Source organism: Boleophthalmus pectinirostris, unplaced genomic scaffold, assembly GCF_026225935.1.
Source record: "Boleophthalmus pectinirostris isolate CB_2022bp ecotype Guang Dong unplaced genomic scaffold, ASM2622593v1 HiC_scaffold_10, whole genome shotgun sequence".
In the NCBI taxonomy this organism is placed as follows: Eukaryota; Metazoa; Chordata; class Actinopteri; order Gobiiformes; family Gobiidae; genus Boleophthalmus; species Boleophthalmus pectinirostris.
The window spans coordinates 26,550,227-26,572,958 of record NW_026570971.1 but is presented as its reverse complement, the minus strand read 5'-3'; the positions used below and the strand labels follow the sequence as shown (position 1 = coordinate 26,572,958).

At 39.3% G+C, this 22,732-nt stretch overlaps 1 protein-coding gene across 5 annotated transcripts; it reads left to right on the top strand.

The window, feature by feature from the left end:
- Window positions 1-134: 134 nt before the first annotated feature.
- On the top strand, window positions 135-4,096 carry tspan37 (tetraspanin 37). 5 transcript variants are annotated; one of them, XM_055162013.1, is made up of 9 exons: window positions 135-313; window positions 466-526; window positions 800-928; window positions 2,031-2,228; window positions 2,868-2,942; window positions 3,025-3,123; window positions 3,413-3,565; window positions 3,768-3,851; window positions 3,968-4,096. In XM_055162013.1, exons 3-9 carry the CDS (start codon window positions 866-868, stop codon window positions 4,040-4,042), a joined length of 747 nt encoding a protein of 248 aa, XP_055017988.1. In that variant the 5' UTR covers window positions 135-313; window positions 466-526; window positions 800-865; the 3' UTR covers window positions 4,043-4,096. The 5 variants fall into 5 exon arrangements, with proteins under 5 accessions (XP_055017988.1, XP_055017999.1, XP_055017995.1 ...); XM_055162024.1 differs by lacking the exons at window positions 135-313; window positions 466-526 and adding exons at window positions 1,497-1,670; window positions 1,750-1,854 and having other exon boundaries at window positions 610-928; XM_055162020.1 differs by lacking the exons at window positions 135-313; window positions 466-526 and adding an exon at window positions 1,497-1,854 and having other exon boundaries at window positions 610-928.
- The last annotated feature ends 18,636 nt before the right edge of the window (window positions 4,097-22,732 follow it).

The window sequence follows — 22,732 nt, the reverse complement described above, 5'->3', positions numbered from 1 at the left end:
AAATTGTGTCTAAACCAGGTCTAAATCAGGTCTAAACCAGGACTAAAGCAGGTCTACACCAAGACAACCAAGACTAAACCAGCACTACACCAGGTCTAAAGCAGGTCTCAAGTGTTTTCCCAGTGTGTCTTGAAGTGTCAGTGTGGGTCACGTGTGTTGGAGGTGCTCGTCTGTGTGGGTTCTGCTTCACTGGCCTCAGCTCTGTTCAGTTATAAACAGCAGGAGCAGTGTGTGCACTTCATTCACTCTGAGCTCGTCATCATGAACACTGTGGGGACTTGGCTGTTGGCTGCAGTGTTCCTCATTTTTATGGGTAAGGCACTGGTTTACTTGTCCTGATCAAGTACAGAGATTTACTTGATCAGGTCAAAGTCAAAGTCAAAGCCAGGACTATATTTTAATTATTATATTTTATGTATTTGTAAAATATATAAAAAAAGATCTATTATGTAATTTTGTTTCCAGGCTCTGTCTCCAGTAGATCAGTGACCCAGTCTCCTCGGACCCTCATGACTCAGCTGCAGGGGTGGGTGAACGATTATCTGTGTTAACAGCTTCCTTTACTGTCAAAGCTCCACTTGACAATAAAGGAAGCTTTTTTCTTTTTCTTTTTCTTTTTGCATGACTAATGGTTCATCAAGAAGGCTGTAGAACTCCACTTAAGTTTAGGTTTCTTTGAATGTTTGTATTACAGACTACAGTAAAGTTGTTCCTGTTTTTTTTAAAGGAAGTCCATTGCTTAGTGTTATGGAGTCATGTGCATTTTTGGGTTTATGACTATATAATTGTGCTTGTGTAGAAGAAGAAGAAGAAGAAAAAAAAGAAGAAGAAGTGTATTTTCACTGTGGATTTCTAAAAAAACAACATGAACGAAGAGAGACGGAAAACTTTAAAAACAGCTCTACAGTGCTTGAGCCAGTTTCTATGGGTGAGTAGGCTTTTTCTTCTTATATTTTAATATCAGATCATTTGCTTCAGCGACAAATAAATCAACACAGTAATGCCAAACAATGTCCCACAAAATTATCAGTTGACTTTTATTATGATTTCAACAGAGTGCCTTTTTTGGCCACTTTTTACGCTATCAGAAAAAGTTTTTATACTACAAGCTTGATGATCTTCACTAGTTCACTTAGCTTTTGCACCTTGTCCTTGAGGAGCACCTGTTCTAGACTTTGAACTAAGATCCCCTGAAGTTCTCACTTCTTCTGTGCTTTTATAAGATTTCTTTTTCATTAACAATAAACAAGAAAATTGTATAGTTACAGTTGTCAAATATAAATATGGTGTTGATCTATAGCAGAACTAGTACTGAACCACATGGTCATCTCAAAAAAACAAACTAAAAAAATGTCAAAAAATATGCTGAGGTATGAAAAACAGATCATACAGTTAGATTTTTATATTGTGGTAATTCTACAGACGTTCAATTTTGTTTCTATGCTGATAATAATAATGTTTTCATGTACTACTAATAATATTTTTAATGCCTACAGAGAACCTACAGAATTAAGGGCAAGAAGCATGAAAATACCAGCTGTCTCTCAAGTTGCACAAGCTTTCAATAGCGCCATGTTTACGTCTTAAAAAGTCTCTCTTTACGATAGTTAAGTTACTGAGTAATAAAGCTGGTTGGTCAAATGTAACTTTGACCAGAGGTGGGCAACAAGGTAATATAGAAAATTTAAAAAGAAGAAACAACTTCCTGTATATCCTAACAAAAAAAGCTTTGGTTTTGGTTTGGTATAGGTGCATTATGTAACATTTGGGTTACATAGTTGTCTCCAGGGAGATGTTATTGCATTGGCTGGAATGTTCCACAGCATGGCAATGAATGCATCTAGAGACTACCAGGTTTCCTTAATAAATAAATATGTAAAATGTAAATACATAAATGCAAGATAGAAATGTTGCACAGTGCACTTTAATTACCATTTAATCAGTTATAAAAATGTAAAGATATGTTGGAGGTTGGTCTCTGTCAAGTCTTAATATGTGTCACTATTGACTGTAGCTATGTTCTTTGTCAGCTGGTGGGAATGATGGTGGGCCTGGCTGGACTCTACCTGTTCATGATGTTCAGACAGAGCAGTGCAACCTTCTTCTCCCCCTCGTCGTACATGATGCTGCCGTTCTTCTTCACTTTCGCCACCGCTGTGTTCCTACTGGTCGGTGGGTTCCTGGGGTCCTGGGTCAGCACCAAGGATTCAGTATGTCTGCAAGGACTGGTAAGTCTGGGACCACATGATGCCTAAACAGAAAAGGAAAAAACACATATTGTTAGAATTTACTTAAAAGTGTACTATGTACATTTTCTGGTGGGGAGTATGCCACCTGCTTTTTTCAGGGGAAACAGAAAAGTTACACAAAGGCCCTTTACTTTAAGCATGCGTTTCAAGATTTTGCGTTTTGACTGTAGTACTGCCTTCCATTATCATCACTTATTTCAAGGTAATTGTTTCAGATTATTACCAGTTTTTGTGCAATTTTCTTACTCCACTGCATTAACAAATATGGCTAAAAGTTTCACTGCGTAACTTTTCTGGAGGGGGTTTGCCATCTGCTTGATTCCATAGAGATGTTTCTTGGAATGTTCCACAGTATGGCATTGAACTTCTTCATATAGCATCATTTAATTTCTGATGGTTTTAATTGTTCAAAATACCTTCAAAAACAAGTATTGCTGTGGACAGGGTTGCCTCTCCACAGATCTGGCCTGCAACTTGGCTCAGTGGCTCTATAGACAAGTGCATGGTGTAGCTATATCCTCCACCTTTAAAAAAAATAAAGCAATATGAAGAAAGACCACTGAAGTACCTATTATCAAAATTATGCATATTCTAAACCAAACAATGTGTTTTTTGCAGTTTGTTTATCTTCTTTTTGTTGTTTTCTGCCTGGGAAGTACAGCTTCAGCACTGACCTTTCACCACACAGTTATGGTACAAATACTATAAATCAGAGACCTGGTATTAGATAGGTGTTTTGATACTTTGAACTTGAAATGTGACCTTCTGATCTCAGCTGGATTCAGAACTAGATCCTCTCAGTGACGTGTTCAAGAACTACACAGGAAACAGCTACGACCAGGATTCACGGACTGTGGACGCTTTACAGGAAAAGGTACACTTTAATTTAGCATACCACAGTTTTGCACATCATTGCACTGACAATTATTATTACTGACAATTACTGGCAAATATAAACATTAGGACTGAATACATCTCATATAAATCATTTGGTTACTTTCTTCATGTTGGTTGTTCTGCTACAAAACAATACCTTTTAGAATCAAAGATATATATATTTTTTTGGTCTATTTTTACTAAAAATTTGTAAATTAGAGTAAACAATGGTTATAATGGATCTCTTTCTGTTCCATAAACTGTAATAAAGTGTGTGTGTGATTCAGATGCAGTGCTGTGGTGTTCAGAACTACACGGATTGGAGGGACACTTCCTGGTTTATTCATAATGGGGGTCACATCCTCCCCCTGAGCTGCTGCAATCAAATCTTCACCTCATGCAATGGCACTGTGCTTCAGCCTGATCACTTTTACCAAACGGTAGGCCCCAAATAATATTTATCATAGACAGAAAAATGATACATAAAGGTGCACTTTACGGTGGAGTATCTTATTTTTATTTAATTTTAAAATATTTTTACCATCTGGTTGTGGCTTTTCATAGTCCTTGTATAGGCCTACACAAATTATTTCTTTTCAGAATTTATTTGACTTGCTGTAAATCCAGCTATTTTTGTTTTAGGGCTGCAAAGTAAAGCTAAAAGTGTTCTTTCAATTCCTTCTGGATACTGTTATGTGGATGTTTGCGGTGGTTTTTCTAGTGCTGGTAGGTTCATAAACTAACTGTATAAACTAACTGTCTTCTTTCTCTACTTCATCTTTCTGAAATCCTCCACTTATGCTTTCAGGAGGAAGTTGTAATATTATTTTCTGTTTCCACAGGTGATTTTGCTTGTGCCTACTGTGATGTTGATGAGGGAACCACTTCTTTCTTATCAGTATTTGGACAAAAGCTGAATATTAAAATAAAACTGTCGACTTATATTGCAACAAATAAACAAGGACATCTGGCATAGGCTCACTGTCTGCATCAAAACTATGTCTGACCTAAAATTATGATCTATATAAAAATGTGATACATGACTGCTGCTGCTGCTGGTGGAGGTGTATGATACCGATCTGGTTTTAATATGTGCTTGTTAACTTTGTGACGTTGCACCTGACGTTCTCCTGAAGATGGCGCCACCGCTCTGGGTGAAATGAGGAGCTAAGTAGTTGGGTTTCTCTCTGTGGAATTTAAATCAAATGTACAGCAGAAGTACAGTACCCTATCAGTGGATATATAGCCAAGAGATTAGATTTTTTTTTTATTATTCTACACACATTTTAAACTTATAGGACACATTCCAGTATCCGCTTTAGTAGTTTACAGACGTCATTTTTATTGTAGCGTTAGGAGGCATTACATTAATGATTGACTGAACTAAACCTGTAAAAATTACTTATTAAAGCTGAAAGATAAAAAAATATTAGAGTTAGTACGGTCAACATTCGACAGGGATGATTCAAATCTAGCCCACAGTTAAAAGAATATGACAGGATGGACAACTGCTTTCAGTAAAACATAGTTAAAATTATTATATTTAAGATTTCTACTTACTTTACTTTCTGGTTGGAGACAGGCAGGAGATGTGACATACCTAGAGATAATTCTATAACTCTGACCTGCTAAAAAAATAGAAATATTGGCCCACAACATTAGTATCAGATTTAACCTTGTGTTAAGTTGACACCATGTTAGAAAATAAAAAATATAGGAAATAGAAATGTCAACATATTTCAAATTGGTTAAAGGTTAAAATGAACAGCTAGCTTTCCTTTAGAAAGTCATGCTTCTCATCCATCCCAAAAGCCAGTTCTGATTTAGTATAAATAATGGCATAATGCTGCTGTAATTGATGCACTTTGAGGTGTATTCTTTCTTTAAAATGGGTACAAAAACTGAATTTACCCAATGTTATAGCAATTCTCTCATTCTAAATGTTTGTTTAATCTCTCAGTCATTCACGTAGGAGCCATAGCAAAGGAGAATTTTAATACTGTCTGGAGAACAGTTCTTTTTTTTTTTTTTTGATAGAATACCTTTCGAAGGCCATCCAAGCTGCTTCTTCATTTCTGCTCAGATTGCTGGTGGACATGGCCATATATTTGCCTGAAGGGAGGAGCTAACTACTCTGAAACTGACCCACCAATGTATTTGTTCACTGTTCCAGTTGTCAGAATTGAAGTTCTTCCTTTGCTAACGATTTTCTTATTCATTCCACATTTGGAGCTATAGCCTCTGATAGAAAATGTTCCATTCTTGATTAGTTTGACTCCTGAGGTTTTTATGTTCCTGGGTCCTTTTATGGTTTTTTGACTTCAAATAGAGGTATAGGATAATTTTACACTTGTCAGCAATTTTTAATCTTATATAGCAGTACTAAATAAATATCATAGAGATACCTATAAAAAGAGTAAGATTAGCATGTTAAGGTTAGACACCACTCAAAACCTGAAAAAACAAAAGGGTCAGTTACATATTTGTGTTAAAAATAAACATTCAAAATTAAAAATCAAACAGAAGGGTTAGAATTAAATTGTTTGGGTTAGAGGCCACCATAAAACCTCAAAACTCAAGGGTTGGTAACATCAGATAAATCATCTAACATCTGCTAAAGTTTTCACAGATGATTTTCAGTCTGTCAGTGGCGAGACATTAAGTGTACAGTCCCTGACAAAAGTCTTGTCGCGTATCCATTTTGTAGAAACAAAAGCTTATAATCTGACTTTAAATTAATCGATTGGTTTTAGAAATGTCTCATATGAAAGCTAAAACCCTCCCAAATTATGCTCAATATACTAAAATAAATTTGCTTCACTGAAGAAAGATTGATCATTTAATGAACACAGAAAGGTCAGATTTTGGCAAGACAAAAGTCTTGTCGCCTTGTCATATGATGCACCCAATCCTAGATTACAGCCTCACCTGTGATCAGTTACTGATCAATCAATTAGTGGGTGTGTATAAAAAGAACCCCAGCACACCAGACCTTCACATCAACTGCAACTTGACCTCTGACAACATGCCTAAGATCCACCCTGAGACTAAAGTGTTAATTATCAAGAAGCTGAAGACCAGATCCACTGCTGAGGTGGTGACACCTTCAATGTGTCTCAGCTTCAAGTACAAAGAATAAGAAAAAGATCTGAAATGACTGGAGATGTTTTTGACAAGCCCAGGTCCGGCAGACCCCGCAAGACAACTGCTCGGGAGGACCGTTGATTCAAAAATCCAAGGCCAGCCCCTTTTCCACTGCAGCAGAGCTCCACCAGGCCTGGTCACCTCAAGTCCCTGTGTCAACCAGAACAGTTTGTAGAATTATGTCTCAAAATGGCCTCCATGGTCGAATCAGTGCACAGAAACCAGCACTAAACAAAAGGCAATTTAAAAACCGTGTGACATTTGCCAAGGCCCACAGCCTGCTAAAAGGATGGACACTGGAAAAGTGGCAGAAGGTGGATTTCTCATATGAATCCTTGGTTGAATTACATCACAGCCACCGCAAATATTGCAGGAGACCTACTGGAGCCAGCATGGATCCAAGATTCACCCAGAAAACAGTTAAGTTTGGTGGCGGAAAAATCCTGGTCTGGGGTTACATCCATTATGGGAGTGTGCGAGACATTTGCAGGGTGGAAAGCAATATCAATTGCCTAAAATATCAAGAAGTATTAGCTACCTCTTACATTCCCAACCATAAAAGGGGTCAAATTTTGCAGCAGGATGGTGCTCCATCGCATAATTCTATCTCAACATCAAAGCTTCTCAAGGCAAAGAAGATCAAGGTGCTCCAGGACTGGCCAGCCCAGTCACCAGACATGAACATCATTGAGCATGTCTGGGGTAGAATGAAAGAGGAAGCATGGAAGGCAAAACCAAAGAATCTTGATGAACTCTGGGAGGCATGTAAGACTGTTTTCTTTGCTATTCCTGATGACTTCACCAACAAATTGTATGAATCATTGTCGAACCGCATGGATGCAGTCCTTCAAGCTCATGGAAGTCATACAAGATATTAAATATGGATCTCACAGCACCACTACTTAATTCACTGATGTTATGCAACATATTTTTGTATTTGAAGTAAATTATTTGTTCAATTTTCTGTAGGCGACAAGACTTTTGTCTTGCCAAAATCTGACCTTTCTGTGTTCATCAAATGATCAATCTTTCTTCAGTGAAGTAAATTTATTTTAGTTTATTGAGCATAATTTGGGAGGGTTTTAGCTTTCATATGAGACATTTTTAAACCAATTGATTAATTTAAAGTCAGGTTATAAGCTTTTGTTTCTACAAAATGGATAAGCGACAAGACTTTTGTCAGGGACTGTACATAGGTTACATAATGAACTAATAAGCAATGTTTAGTTGAGCAGTATTAAAAAAAGACTAATATTTTAGCTAAATAATAGTATACTTTTGCTTAGCAGTTTCTTAAAGACTGGTCATTTTTATATCTTAACAGTACTTAACAGTGGCTAGTATATTTCAGGATTTATAACAATTAAATCACCTCTGGGTCTTTGGGGCAAACCTGGCTGAAGTTCAACTCAGATCATGCAGTTTAGGTCAAATCTTCCAGCAAGGTTGTCTGGAGCAAGCACATGGTCTGGAGATGGGTTCCCTCGCAGTGTACACAGACAAAATGGGTGAAGGATGGATCAAATACAAAGCATGAATTTCACGGGTGATTAGTAAAATACACCTACCTCAACTTACCTCCAGTGTGCAGTTCTTGGTATGAAGTGGCAAACCTGAACTCCTGAAGCTACCAAGGTGTCTCATTTTAAATGTAATGGCGGATTGACATATACAACAATACAGGTCCATCTGTAGTTCTTTCTCCCAGAGTACGTTCATACAGCTGGCCATGGTTGCAGGGTTGGAAACTCAAGATTTACCCATAGTCAAATCAGCCTGCTGTTCTGAATTACTATGTTCTTTGATATCAAATGTCTAGGAAAGCATACTTTTTTTTTTTTTTTAAATTCTAGCCCCTACAAGGCCACTCAACTCCAGCATAGTGTCCACATGAATTCCACATGAAGCGCCATGCTCCTCTCCATCTGCTCAGTGCCACACACAGGTTCTTTGTGGAGGACAGCTATACTTGGTGCAGGAGATCCTTTGATGGCATGCTTATTTATCCTCTTGCACATTTCCCAACTGCATGCACATTTAAATCAGATCCAGTGTGAAATAAACAAAGCATTTCCTTTAAACTAAATTCTCTGGTATGCACGTCCTCCTTATTTGCATCAGCATTTGTGTTTCCAAGCTGTGTTAGCTGCATATTTGACATTTGAATATGGGGCTTTATGGTTTGAGGGTTCCATGTTTTCCTCGTTGTACATTTGGATGTACAATGCAAATTCAAAAGTGTTAAATTCACGGTGTTGGTGTTGTTGAGAGTAAAGTGAAGAAAATCCAGATATGTTTCAACATAGTAAAGAGTTATTTCAACTATGATAGTGCTGTAGAGTAAAATAAGTAATTGTTGAGTCACAGTGTTGTCGTGGTTTTAGCAGGACAACAGCATGCTTAACCTGGAAACAGTTTTTGACATCCCACTTAAAAAAAAAAAAATTAAAAATTAATAAAAAAAAAAAAAAAAAAAAGAAAAAGAAAGAAAAAAAGCTTTACTATTTTTTCCTCAAATTTGCCCTCAGGACTTCTCTTCTGTGAAAATAATCCTGGTCTATTTGTCATAGCATCATTTTGACACCAGTTCATCTTCATAAATACAGCAAGAGGAAAAACCAACCAAATCAGAAACAGTACAGCAAAGTACTACAGCTCAAACTAAGTATCATAACTCATGTATCTTCCCAGAGTTAAACATTTATTTTAGCATATTCTCTTATATTTTGAGCATATTCTGTGCTTGCACACCTATTTCACACTTTTACTGGTGCATTTATGTTAGAAAAAAATTCTTTATTTCAGTTTGACTTTGAAAAGTTCACAGTTTAACTTTAAATGTTATAGATCAGGGGTGCTCAATACGTCGATCGCGATCTACCAGTCGATCGCCAAGGTCGTGTGGGTAGATCGCCGTGTCTCGTCTCGGACTCGCGTTTGGACTCGGTCTTGTCTCTCATTCACTCAACAAGTGCGATCATATTTCATTACGGCCGATGCTGTTGGCAATAAACTTGTAGCGGGGTGCAGGAGCGTGTGGGTCTCAGTGCAGCCCGCGGAGACTCTACGGCACATCACAAACACACACGCTCCCTATGCACGGCTCGTCTGCGACAGCGTGTGCCCTCGTGTACCAGCGTGCATCACATGGCAGGTTAAACTTCCTAAACATCCTACCTGTCCATCTGCCTCACGTCAGCACGCCGCCCCTCGCCTTTTCACGCTCTCGCTCCTTCCTGCGTACAGCGAACACAAGCCCCTCCCACAGTGCGGCTGATTAGAAGAGCAAGACCAAACGTGAAGCAAAAACGAGTCTAAATTTGTGTGACAGTGTTGGCACAAAGCAGGTCTACAGCATAGAGCAGACCTACAGAGCAGACCTACTGCCACATTTGGCTGAAGTTTGCCTAACAAAAGTGCACAAATGCATCTGTGTTTGTCACGATGTGCGTTTGGTTTGGTAAACATGCAGAGGCTGGTAAATATCACTGCAAAACCAGAAAAGAATGCAACTTTAAAAAACAGGTTTAAAAATCTTCCTTAACTTTTTTCATAGTTTTGTGTAAAGTGCCAGAGGAAGTTCTCTTAAAGAAGTGGTTCTCAAACTGTGGGTGAGGGTCCAAAAAAGGGGCACAGAGTGTTTCAGTGCAGTTTGCTTGACTTTGTATTAGGTAGATCTTTATGACCTGGTCATTTTGTAAGTAGCTCGCCATCAGGGCTGGGCAATTCTGTTTTTCCATGGGGCCACATGAAAAACAGAAAATATTGTGGAAGGTCGAGCCAAAATGCTTAACTCAGTTCTGCATAATATGAATTGTGTTTCGTTATAAAAAGTAGTAAACCACTAAACCCGTTTAGTCTTAGTTTAGACCTAGTTTAATTCTGGTTTAGACTTAGTTTAGTTCTTGTAATGAAATGCGACTTGCTACAACGTGTGCGAGTTGGCAACTGCTTTAATGAGAGCGAACAACAACCTGTAATTCATTGTTAAAATGAGAAACATTGAAAGCGCGAAAGCGCCCTCTTGTGACCTGTATATCATTACATCTCCCCTTTTCTAATTTGGGTTAACTGAAATACGGCATATACAACATTACTGTATGGGGTTAACTTAGAAAATCAACATTTAAATGACTTAAGGTAGTAACGTTTTAAGATATATAGTAGCAACATTTGAATCAGTCTTTCTTTGGGTAACCTGTAAGAGAACAATAACACTAAGAGTAAACATTTCAGGTAAGTTCATTCTCTCTGTTATAAATTCAGTCTTTCTATGGGTTTGGGTTTCCTGAATGTGTATTGTCTTTCTTTTGTCTCAATGTTCTCGCTTTTCCCCTCGGTATATGTATGGGTATCTTCTGCATTCTCTCCTTTCCCCTCTGTACATGCAAGGGGCTCTTCCTCAGTTTTGATGAGTTCCCTTCTATTTCGCCTGTACTGCTGTCCGTCCGCTTCCACTATGTATGACCGTGGCTCAGGTGTTGGTTCTACTATTTTAACTGGTCTCCATTGCTTACCTTCCCTTAACCTCACTGTGTCTCCTGGGCTCAGGGCGGGTAGCATGCACGATTCTCTGTCATAGTAGTGTTTCTCAATGTCGCGGTTGATCCTCATTCTATCCCGTACCCCCTCTATTGTTCTTGGTACAAGCTGTTTTTTTGCTGTGGGCAGTCTTGTCTTTGTTCTGCGGCCCATAAGCAGCTGTGCAGGTGAGGGTAATCCGTCCAGGGGCGTATTTTGGTAGTCCAGGAGATCAAGGTGCGGGTCTTGTTGGTCAGCTTTGGCTTTCTTTAGAAGGTTTTTTGCTATCTGCACTACCTTTTTGGCCTTCCCATTGGATTGGGGGTATGTGGGAGATGATGTGGTATGTTTGAATCCATACTCCTTGCTGAATTCGGTGGAGGAATACTGTGTGCCATTGTCAGAGCAGAGTTCATCAGTTATGCCGTGTCGGGAGAACTGCTGTTTGCAGATGTTGATGACTGCTTGCCTTGTTGTGGTGTGTAGTTTGTTTAACTCTATGAAGTTCGAATAATAGTCAACCAGGACGAGGTAGTGTTCTCCATTGAGTTCGAATATATCGGTGGCTACTTTTTGCCATGGCCTTTCCGGTATGTCATGTCCAATCATGGGTTGCTTTCTGTTTTGCCTTCTGTATGTGTTACATATGCCACATTTTGAGACTGTGTCAGTTATCTGTGCTTGCATCCCTGGCCAGAATATGATATCTCTTGCTAGCCTCTTTGTTTTCTCAATTCCTTGGTGGCTGGAGTGTACTTTCTTTAGCATCATTCTTCTCATGGTGTTTGGTATCACTAGTTTGTTGCCTCTGAATATTAGTCCATCTTCTACTGTCATCTCACTCTTGTAGTCCCAGTACACTTTGGCCTCGTCTGGTGTATCAGATTTTTTGTCTGTCCAGCCTTGGAGGATGAACTTTTTTACTACTGTGAGGGTTGGATCCTTCTCCGTTTCAGTGCGTATTTCCTGGATTCTATCGGGTGCTATGGGTAAGCACATTACTGCACACACTTGTACATCATCGTTATTTTAATTTTCGTCTGTCTCTTTTAGAAAGTTCCTGCTCAGGGCATCAGCCACGTATAGTTCCTTTCCTTTTTTGTATTTCACGGTCATGTATTTCTGGAGCCTGAGTAGCATTTTCTGAAGTCTTAGCGGGGCCTCGGCCAATGGTTTTTTCATTATGGCTTCCAATGGCTTGTGATCCGTTTCAATTTCGAATGCGTGTCCGAACAAATACTGGTAGAACTTTTCACATCCAAACACTATGGCGGCCAGCTCCTTTTCTATTTAAGCGTATCTTTTTTGTGTGTTGGTGAAGGCCTTTGATGCGTAAGCTATTGAAAAAGTACAGCTCCTATTCCACAACTACAGGCATCCACGCTTAGTTTGATTGGCTTTGATGCGTCGTAGTATTTTAGTATTGGAGCTTCTGTGACCATCTCCTGCAGCTTCTCGAAGCTCCTGTCTTGTTCCTCCATCCAGCTCCATTCTGTCGTCTTTTCTAACAGCGTTCTGAGTGGGACAGTTACAGTGGATAGATGTGGTATGAATTTTCCTAGGTATGTTATCATCCCTAGATATATCTGTAATTCAGTCTTGTTCGTGGGTTTTTGCATTTTCTTGACTGCCTCCACTTTCTTGGGGTCTGGCTTAAGTCCTTCTGCTGTCAAGATGTGCCCCATGTATTTCACTTTTTGTACTGCAAATGTGCATTTTTCTGGGTTGAGTTTGATGTTCTTTTCTCTCACTCGTTCCGATACCCTTTTCAGCCTCTGGTTGTGTTGTTCTTCATTTGCCCCCCATACGAGGATGTCATCAACGATTACCTCTACTCCCTCCATGTCCTCAAACATTTCAGTCATGAGTCTTTGAAATATTTCCCCAGCTGTATTTATTCCAAATGGTAGCCTTTTGTATGCGTAGTGACCGAAAGGGGTGTTGAAGGTGCACAGCGCTGAGATTTCTTCAGCCAGCTTGACCTGCCAGTATCCACATTGAGCATCCAGCATGCTGAATACCTTTGCTCCTGGCATCCGAGCCATCACCTCTTCGATCGTCCTCATAGGATAATGTTCCCTTTCGATAGCGGCATTTAGGTCTCTGGGGTCCATGCATATCCGGATTTTCTGGTTTTCTGGTTTCCAGACTGTGACCATGCTGCTTACCCACTGCCTGGGCTCTGTTACCTTCTCAATGATGTCCAGGTGTTCCATCCTTCTCAGTTCTGCCTTTATTTTGTCTCTCAATGCAATGGGGACCTTCCTCGGAGCGTGAATGATCGGCTGTGCGTCTGCTCTGATCTTGATGTGCTGTTCTCCTTCAAAGCAGCCCAGTCCATCAAATATGTCCGCATACTTTTCCTGTATATCCTGACTTGGGTGTGTTTTTACCTCACTAATCCGTTTTATGAGGCCAAGGCGTACACAGGTTGTTAACCCTAGTAGTGGTGTTGCAGTCCAATTTAGAATTTGGAATTCGACATGATGGAGTCGTCCCTTGTATTCTGTCAACAGCTGGCATTTTCCTACTGGCTTTAAACATTGTCCTCCATAAGTCACTAGCTTTGCTTTAGATTTCACTAGTTGTGCACCAGTCTGTCTGTGGATCGATTCTGGCATGACATTGCATTGAGCCCCCATGTCTATTTTGAATCTTACTGTCCTGTCATTTATTATGAGGTCCACTTCCCAGTTATCATCATTGCTTGATTTCACCATGTCTATGAACATTTCTTCTGCATCTGAATCGGACTGTTCTTCTACCATATGTACTGGCTTTTTTGTTGAGTATGACAATGCGCTGGACATGCACTTGCTCGAAAAGTGATTCATTTTTCCGCAGCTTTTGCATTTTTCTCTTCTTCATCAGAGTGGCCACGTGGTCACGGTCACGCAGCATCATGGTCACGTCATGTAATTTAAAAAAATAACACCTCTAAAATAAAATAATAATAAAAGCAATGCAGCTTTAGTCCGCATGAGGTAAAATGATATAATATGGTTATTTTGTAATTTCAAATGAGCTTTAAACCCAGGAGCTGTACAATGGCCTGGTCTGGCGTCGGTCGGTGCGTCGGTGAGTCGGTGCCATAGCGATAGAACGTCGTGCGCACTATATAAGCGGCTGCGCGCTCAGTTGCACTCCCCTTTCTCACATGAGAACGCTTTTTGGACGCACTGCGGACACTTGTACGAGACTTTGATATTCATCGCTTCTTAGCCCTTCACCGATTGTAAAACACCATCACAACTTGGTATATCTGCCTGTCAACACTTTCTGGAGGATTGAAAATACACCAAACTGTGACTGGCCTTCGCCATGGACCTGGTGCGCCCCGCTCCGGACCCTGACCGCCAGGATCACGTCCCCGAAGGTAAAATTAATCCAATAACATTCAACCATGATAAAGTATAACAAATATTAACAGCATAGTTCAAATATTTAATGACAAGAGCAGTTTTGTCCACCTGTGACTGTTTCTGTGGGTGTAAGGTTTGGTTCCTATATCCAGGTTCCTATAACCAAATTTATGAAAATTTGAAAAAAAACATTTGATAGTTTGTGACTTTCACTCGACGATTTCATTTTGGATCATGATTAATAGTTGGTGAAACTGCTCTAAAAATATCAGCACGAGTGCATAGTGAAAAGTTATTGTCACATTTATAGGAAATTATTTGTGTTTTATTTTCTGAGGGTCAATATTCATCAGGGTTTTGTGGCATTTTGAAAAAAAAACATGGCGCCCAGCCTGCCATTCTAAATTGGAATACTTAAAAAATGCACATTTGATCTCCATAGTAACCCAGCCATTCTAAATGTTTAAAAGATGCACATTTGATTTCCATAGAATGCAGGTGTTTGGCTTTAATTTGAGCCTTTCGTTTTGAGGTTTGGTTTAGATGGGTTTACCAGACTGTCAGGTGCACAGTGAAGCAGAGCAAAGGAGGAAAGGACTCTAATACTCTAACTTAATGTGAAAACTTTGCTGGTACAATTCACAAGTCTCTTGATTTAATTTGTCCACATACAGCACTGTAGATAATACACAGTTATAGCTACTTATTGTACAAAGAATATGGCATAGTCAAGTCACTTTACCTGCTGTTTATTCTAGTCCATCTGCTGCACTGTTCATAACTACAGTCAGAGCCACTTATTGTGCAGTTTTGTAGCCTTATAGCTTTACTCTGCTGACAGTGTTGTGTTAGTTTTTGTCTGTTGTATATCTTTATAGTATCATTCATTTCGATTTTGATTGCATGTTTTTATTTCCTTACCATGCATTGCAGCACTGTAATGACAACGCCATACCCAAACAAATGTATTCAGCTGGTCTGAATTTGGAACACACCACAAATTATTACTTAAGCACCAGTAAAATAAGAGATTGTACCAGTAAAATAGGCCAACTGAACTGATCAGAAGCAAAGTCATAGACCTACAGTTAATTAAGACACAAACGTCAAAATAACAAATCAGCCTTGCGAACTCTGGCTCCTCCAGATAAACACTGTAGGCCTCTTCAATATGACACTTAAATAACTGGGAGTAGTAGTAGTAGTAATAGTGACTTGCTCACGTTACAATTTAAAGGGTGTTTAACATTGTCAAACCTGTTGCAGAGGCTGTGGCTCCTCCAGTCCGTCTGGATCTTCAGGTGGTGGAGCTTCCAGACTACTCTTCGGACGAGGACGACCAAGGTGAGTATGGGGTAGGTCGTCCTATACCTCAGGTTGGGTCATCTGATGAAGAGTTTGGGTCATCTGATGAAGAGAGTGGGGAGTCGAGTTTTACGTCATCTGACTCTGGCTACGGGACTCTCTCTGAGGAGGAAGAGGACGAAGAGGAAGAAGAGAGGGTAGAAGAGACTGAAGATGAAGAAGAGGAGGAAGAGGAAGAAGAGGTTCCTGCGTCGTACTTGATTCAGCTGGATGGTTGTCAGCACAACAGGGATGAAGTACAGGTGTTGCATGATGGCAGGTGGGTAGGCTCTACTGTTCAAGCTGCGGAGCCCGGGGGTTGCGCTCCGACCCCCTCTCCTCAGCAGCGAGCAGAGAGACTTTCCCTGGCCATCAGAGAACTCCTCTCCGCCGCTCGCTCTTCTGCTCCCCGCCCTCTCCCTGTGGATCCTGCTCTGGACTTCATTCCCCTCAGCGGAGGCAAGCGCGTCAGGGATGAAGATGAAGACATGGGAGACCCCAGCTCCAAGCGGCCGTGCCTCTTCTCCTCCAACCCACACCCCCCTACATCTGACCCAGCTCCCTCCACCTCCTCTGGGACGTTTGGAGGCTTCAGGTGCCATTTCCACCAGCAGGTCCACCTGCACCAAGACTCGGACTCGGACTGAACTCAGCCTCTGAGACTCAGAGCTTGGCTTAATGCGGCGACTTTACCACCTTCAACCTCGCCCATCACCCCACTGATTTCTTTATTGATTTCTTTATTGTTTTCTTTATTGATTGATTTAAAAAAGAATAGAAAGAATAGATTGAAGTTAAGGAATACTATGTAGGATTTCATAAAACAACAAAGATGATGATAAAACATAACGTTTTCTTGTTGAGTTAACTGTAATTTCTATTCTGAATTTGAATCTGAGTACTGCAGTTTTACAGATCTTCCTGCATAGTACACCTTAGACTTTGTGGGCATAGGAGGGTCAGAGGTGAGAGTGTGTTTTTTAGTATTGTAGTAGTAGTAGCTTTGTGTTTGTGTGAAACAAAAAATACAAAAAAAAAAAAAAAAAAGGAATACTATGTAGGATTTCAACAAACAAATAAATAATAATAATAATAATAATAATAATTTTCACTGACAAAACTCTAATTCATGATACATTTCATTTGAGTATTACAGAAATTGACAGAAATTCCTGCATAGTACACCTTAGACATTTTTTTGGGCATAGGATGGTTAGAAGTGAAGCTGTGAGTGTTATAGCTTTAAGTAAGAAAAAAGCAAGGATTATTATACAGGATTTCATAAAAACTTAAGAAAGTTTGATAATAACATGTAAAGATTTGTCTATATTTTAATTGAGTGATTCTTAACTATGTTAATTACAATACATGAAATATGTGATTGGGCCCCAGGTTAGATTGTACTGAAAAAGTGGGTTCTAATTGACACACTACATTTAATCAAAGTATTACAGTTTGACAGACATTCCTGCATAGTAGTCCTTGCATTTACTTCTAAGTCAATCTAAGTCATCTTAACTTAAATTCATTTGACTCTAATAATGATAAACAAACATGAGGTAAGAAATAAAAATTCCATAGTATCTTATTTTGAACGTGCACATGCCTTAACACTGTTCTGTTTCTGTGTCTGTTCCCATGGTGACTGGTTTGGAGGGGCCAGCTGAGCCTTGTGGTCCTGAGATCTGATGAAGCTGACCAGAAGAACCCTGTCTCCAGAAGATGAAGAACGAGAGATGAAGCTGATCAGAAGTGGTGTGATGAAGCTGACGAGAAGAACCCTGTTTCCAGAAGATGAAGAATGAGAGATGGAGCTGATCAGAAGTGATGTGATGAAGCTGACGAGAAGAACCCTGTTTGCAGAAGATGATGATTGACAGATGGAGATGATCAGAAGTGATGTGATGAAGCTGATGAGAAGACCCCTGTTTCCAGAAGATGACGAACAAAAGATGGAGATGATCAGAAGTGATGTGATGAAGATGATGAGAAGAACCCTGTCCCAGATGATGAAGAACAAGAGCTGGAGCTGATCAGAAGTGATTTGATGAAGCTGAAGAGAAGAATCCTGTCTCCAGAAGATGAAGAATGAGAGATGTAGCTCATCAGAAGTGAAGTGATGAAGATGAAGAGAAGAACCCTGTATCCAGAAGATGACGAACAACATATGTAGCTGATCAGAAGTGATGTGATGAAGGTGACAAGAAGAACCCTGTATCCAGACAGTCATTTGGGTCACTATTGGCTGAACTATCAGAGCACAACGCACAGCCAAGCGCAAAGTTTACGCAGCAGCACAATCTGAGCCCCAACAACACAACACACTGCTCACAACCCGCCCCAACAATGTCAACAAAACTACAATAAGAGGCTACGGTCCCAACACGAACACATCAGCGCTGCTCCTACAGCACATGGCAGAACACCGGAGCAGCTCGGGGTCTAATCAGAAGTGATGTGAGGACGCTGACCAAAAGAACTGTCTTTAGCAGATGAAGGACAAGAGCAGATCAGAAGTGATTTGATGAAGCTGACCAGAAGAACCGTGTTTCCAGAAGATGAAGAACAAGATAGAGCTGATCAGAAAGCATCCTCAAGGAGTGTCCAGAAATCTGTCAATAAATGGAAGGTTGATTTGGAATTATGTCTTATTTTTAAGAATTATACAAAGTAAATACTGCAGTTCGTGCATTATATATAAAATAATAAATAAATAAAATAAATATGAACAATTACACTGTTTAAGTATATTCTAGTCTAGGTCACCTTTACCTATATATTTATTTTATATATTTTATTTATAAATAAAATAAACATTGTACACTTTACAGTACAATCAATGTTACATAACTGCTTTAACGAGCTTCAATATTCTGATTCTCAGTATGTTTAAGGCAAATTGTCAAATGACATTCTTTACAAAAAAAACAACAACTTTTGTACAGAAACTCAACTATGTTGTTAACAGGCACTTATAATGAGCTTAAAATTTTATCAGCAAAGAAAGTAGTTTTCCTTTTGACTTAAGGTCTTCAGTCATAGCTTTTTTTCTTGTGTCATATTGGATGCACACCTTTTGGCAAATGACAGCAAGGTCTCATTTGCATTGTCAAGTTTAAGGCTAAAAAAAAGTCTCTGGGTCGACATTACTAAGTTCCACGATAGGCGCAGTAATTTTGAAGGTTCCCCGATCAACTTGGCTCAGTCAGAAAGCCTCTGTCATAGTGCAGACTCTTTTGAAGATCTTCAGGACCCTCTGATATCTTTTTATTGCCTCATCTGGCCCCTTCATTGGAAAAACAACACAAAACACAGGTGTTAAAATATTGAAAACACTTTCTTTGATTGCTGACGTCATTTAACTAAAGTTATGTATACAGTGGCTTCTATAAGTTTTTACACTTTACATTTACTTCAGTTTACATTTATTTCAGTTTTGCTACAGTGAGTCAGACACTAAATTTGACTTACGCAGTTCTTTATTCTCAAAACTATACACTGATTACTTCAATTAATTAACAGATCCCCAACCCAATTAGGCCCATTTTGCAGCAGTGCTGCTTTAAATGTGCAAGTTATGTATTTGGCTACACTGTAATAAAACTTTCTATGTTTCAAATCTGGAAATGATGGAAGTTTTTTTTTTCTCTGGGTTGAGTCATTATGTTGCTGTCCAAGACGCTTATATTTGGAGAGGAGACATCATCATCTTCAAAGGCGATTCCCTTTGCCTTAGCTACAAAAAGAGCTAGGGATGTTTTTAATCTTTTTATACAATTAAAGCAATTACGGTAGATGTATTATGTTACAAAATGACTTACCAGGTATTTTTTTCTTTCTACAACTTGATTTCGTAGAAAATTTCGCTCATCCGCAAGATTATGAATAGATATATTTTGCCACTCAATTTTCTGTTCCAGAAATTCTATTTTGGCCTCTAGGAATTCTACCTTGGAGACAGATGCAAAACTGAAATATATATTTGAAAAGATTATACAATTTTAGTGATATAATGTGGTGGGTTTTCACAAGGTTAGTTTTTAAGTAAATATTGAATTCTTACCTGATCCCACACTACTGCTGCTGCTCTGAGCAATGCTTTCTTGATCTTAGAAATGTAACAAACAATTTACTGTTAGAACTGATATATCTATATAAAAAGGACTTTAATGGCAGTGTAATCAAATAATTTTTAGATATTGCATGCAAATCTGGTTGTTTTAAATACCAGTACACCAACTCGGGCAGACCCAATATCTTGGAAAGAGTTTCACCTTGACTTAACACTTGCATCCCCATGTTTTACACAGGTAGGTGAGTGGAGGGTAGAACCAGACTCACTGGGTAGTGACCACTTCCCAGTGCTCAGTCAATTTGGGAGGTCACTGATTGAAAATAATGGAGAAAGAAGCGCTAGGTAAAATTTTTCCTTAGCTGACTGGGGTAAGTTCAGAGAGTGTGCATCGGTAGGGTAAGAAGATGTTAATAGTGATAGTTCAATAGATGAGTACTGTGAGACTCTAACGGCACTTATTATGCGGGCTGCGTCTGACACTATCCCTCTTAGGAAAACTCTGCGGGAACGTAGTATTGTCCCCTGGTGGAATAAGGAGTGTGATGCAGCTGTAAAGAAAAGAAGCTCTACATTCAGATATGCACGCAAGTTTCCTACTCTTGATAATGTTATTGAATATAAGAAATGCATAGCAGTAGCAAGGAAAGTTATTAAGGCTGAAAGAAGGAAGAGTTGGAGGAACTTTTGTGGCACTTTAGGACCAGATACTCCTTCAGTTCATCTCTAGGGAAGGATTCACCGAATGGCTGGAAAAACGGTCAGCACTACAATTCCTGTGTTGTGCGATGGTCAAAAGGAGGCTGTTAATAGTAAAGAAAAAGCTGACATGTGTGTAAATATTTTTAAGGATGTCCATAATTCCAAGCACTTTTAAGGCTAAGAGATAATACTCTAAGTAAGAATAGTTCAAAGTTGTCTGGAGGGGTGGCTACAAATGGCTCATATAACTTGTTCTTCTCTTTAAAAGAGTTGGAAGAGGCAATACAGGCTGGAGTGAACACGACACCAGGACAAGATGGAATAAGTTACAAGCTGTTGCAGAACATGGGTGAGGAGGTTTTATATGAAATTCTGGCCTTGTTTAATTACGTTTGGGAGTCTAGCAACCTGCCAAAATGTGGAAACATGCAATTGCGGCTCCAATCTTGAAGCCAGGAAAGGACCCGTCTTCTCCAGCATCTTATAGGCCTACAGCTTTAACATCTGTGCTCTGTAAGGTGATGGAGAGGATGGTTGCAAACAGGTTGGAGTTTTTTCTCAAATCCAGTGGGTTCTTTGTGAATCATCAAAATGGATTCAGCAGCGGTACTGGATAGAGATGTGAGAAAAGCAATAATCAATAAAGAAGCCGTTTCAGCAGTCTTTTTAGATATTGAAAGGGCCTATGACAGTTTATGGAAGGAGCGACTCCTCCTTAAGCTCTATGATGCAGGTGTTAACGGCAGGATGTTCAGTTGGATAAAGAGTTTTTTATGTGATAGGACAATTCAGGTAAGGGTAGGTGACACACTATCAGATATAGTAGAGACAGAAAATGGTACACCCCAAGGTGCAGTGTATAATGTATAATTTATAGATAAAGTCGTTAACAAAAGGGAGAAGGTGATAAACATTATGAGGAGCCTGTCAGGGAGTGTCTGGGGTGCAGAGAGGGCTACTCTCCAAATGATCTACAGAGCCATGGTCAGACTAGTTCTTGACTACGGGTGTGTAGTATTTGGGGTTGCTTCTCAATCTGTGTTAAAAAGACTAGATGGGGTACAGTCAAAAGCGCTTTGGGTCTGCTGTGGTGCCTTTAGGCCAACCTCTATCCCAGCTTTACTGGCGGAAATGGGTGAATGTCAAGTTAGGGGTCCATGATTGGGTTAGGGTGGCAGGATCACATTCTCTGTTGGGCTCTCAAGCAGCCCCAATGCAGACGCCCTCACACGGACCTATCTCTGCCTGCTCTCAGTACTGATTTTCCATTTCCAAATGAAAATCTAATGGCCGCGACACGGAACCCGGGTCTATACTGAAGTGAAGGGCAAGATGGCATTCGTTAGCTATGCTTTTCCGAGATTTCAACGTGTTTTTCACACTTTGGGGCTGCATTCATTCACTGTATTCACATTTCTTTTAATAATAACTTATAAATGCGCACACTTTTGTGTGGTGTGTTGAGGTAGGATATTGTATCAAGTGGAAAATTATTAAAATTATTTGAATCAACAGGTTAGTATTCTGTAAAAATAAAATATCTTCAAGTATGATGTCTTATCCAATACAATGTCTTAATATGCTATTGACCTTTAGTCAAAAAGAGTAATGATACATTCTTTTTGTATTTTCTAAGGTGAGTGTCTTGCTGCTGGTTCACATGCATCCCTAGCTCCTAAAGGCTACAGTGGAAAGATGAAGGCTCAAGCCATTAACCATCTCGTCAGGGATTTGCAGGTATGTCATGAAATGGTTAAATGTAGAACTGAAATGTAACCTCACCAATAATTTCATAACTGACTAATTGAATTTTATATATGTGCTAAGTAGTTGTCATTTTTGTCTTAATCTCATTCTATTTTTGTGATTAATGGCATTTAGGTGTTTTGTTTCTTGTGGGTCTTGCATTTAAAAAAGGCAAGAAATGCAAAAATTTAAAAAAATTTGAAATCTTTTCTAAGGGGCTACATTTTTTCAAATTACCCTTCAAGTTATTTATTTGAATGGTTCCTGTATACAAAAACGTACAGCTCATGTAACTGAATAACCTGCTTAATAGGAACAAACAAATAATGATATATGCACCATAATATATTTACTATATATTTACTTTTTATTTTTTATTCATGGCTCATTAAATATGACTGAAGTGGGGAAGGACAAAGGTTTTTTATGTCATCGTTGACCTGGCTGAATTTGGTGAACACTTCAAAGCACTTGGTCTTCAGACTCACACAAACTTTACACCTGTATTCAAAGAACTGTCTACAACATGGACGTTGGCTGTGTCAAAAGACTGACTCTTGAGGTAAAAAGTTTTTGCATTGTCAATGTTTCATAATTAGCAGGACTGACTTGTGAACATTGTTATGTTTATATAATGGAGAGAAGATCTTGTTTCAAACAGTCAGATATGCTGCTCTCATTTTTGGAGAAGAGCATGCCTTAATTTCATTCAAAAC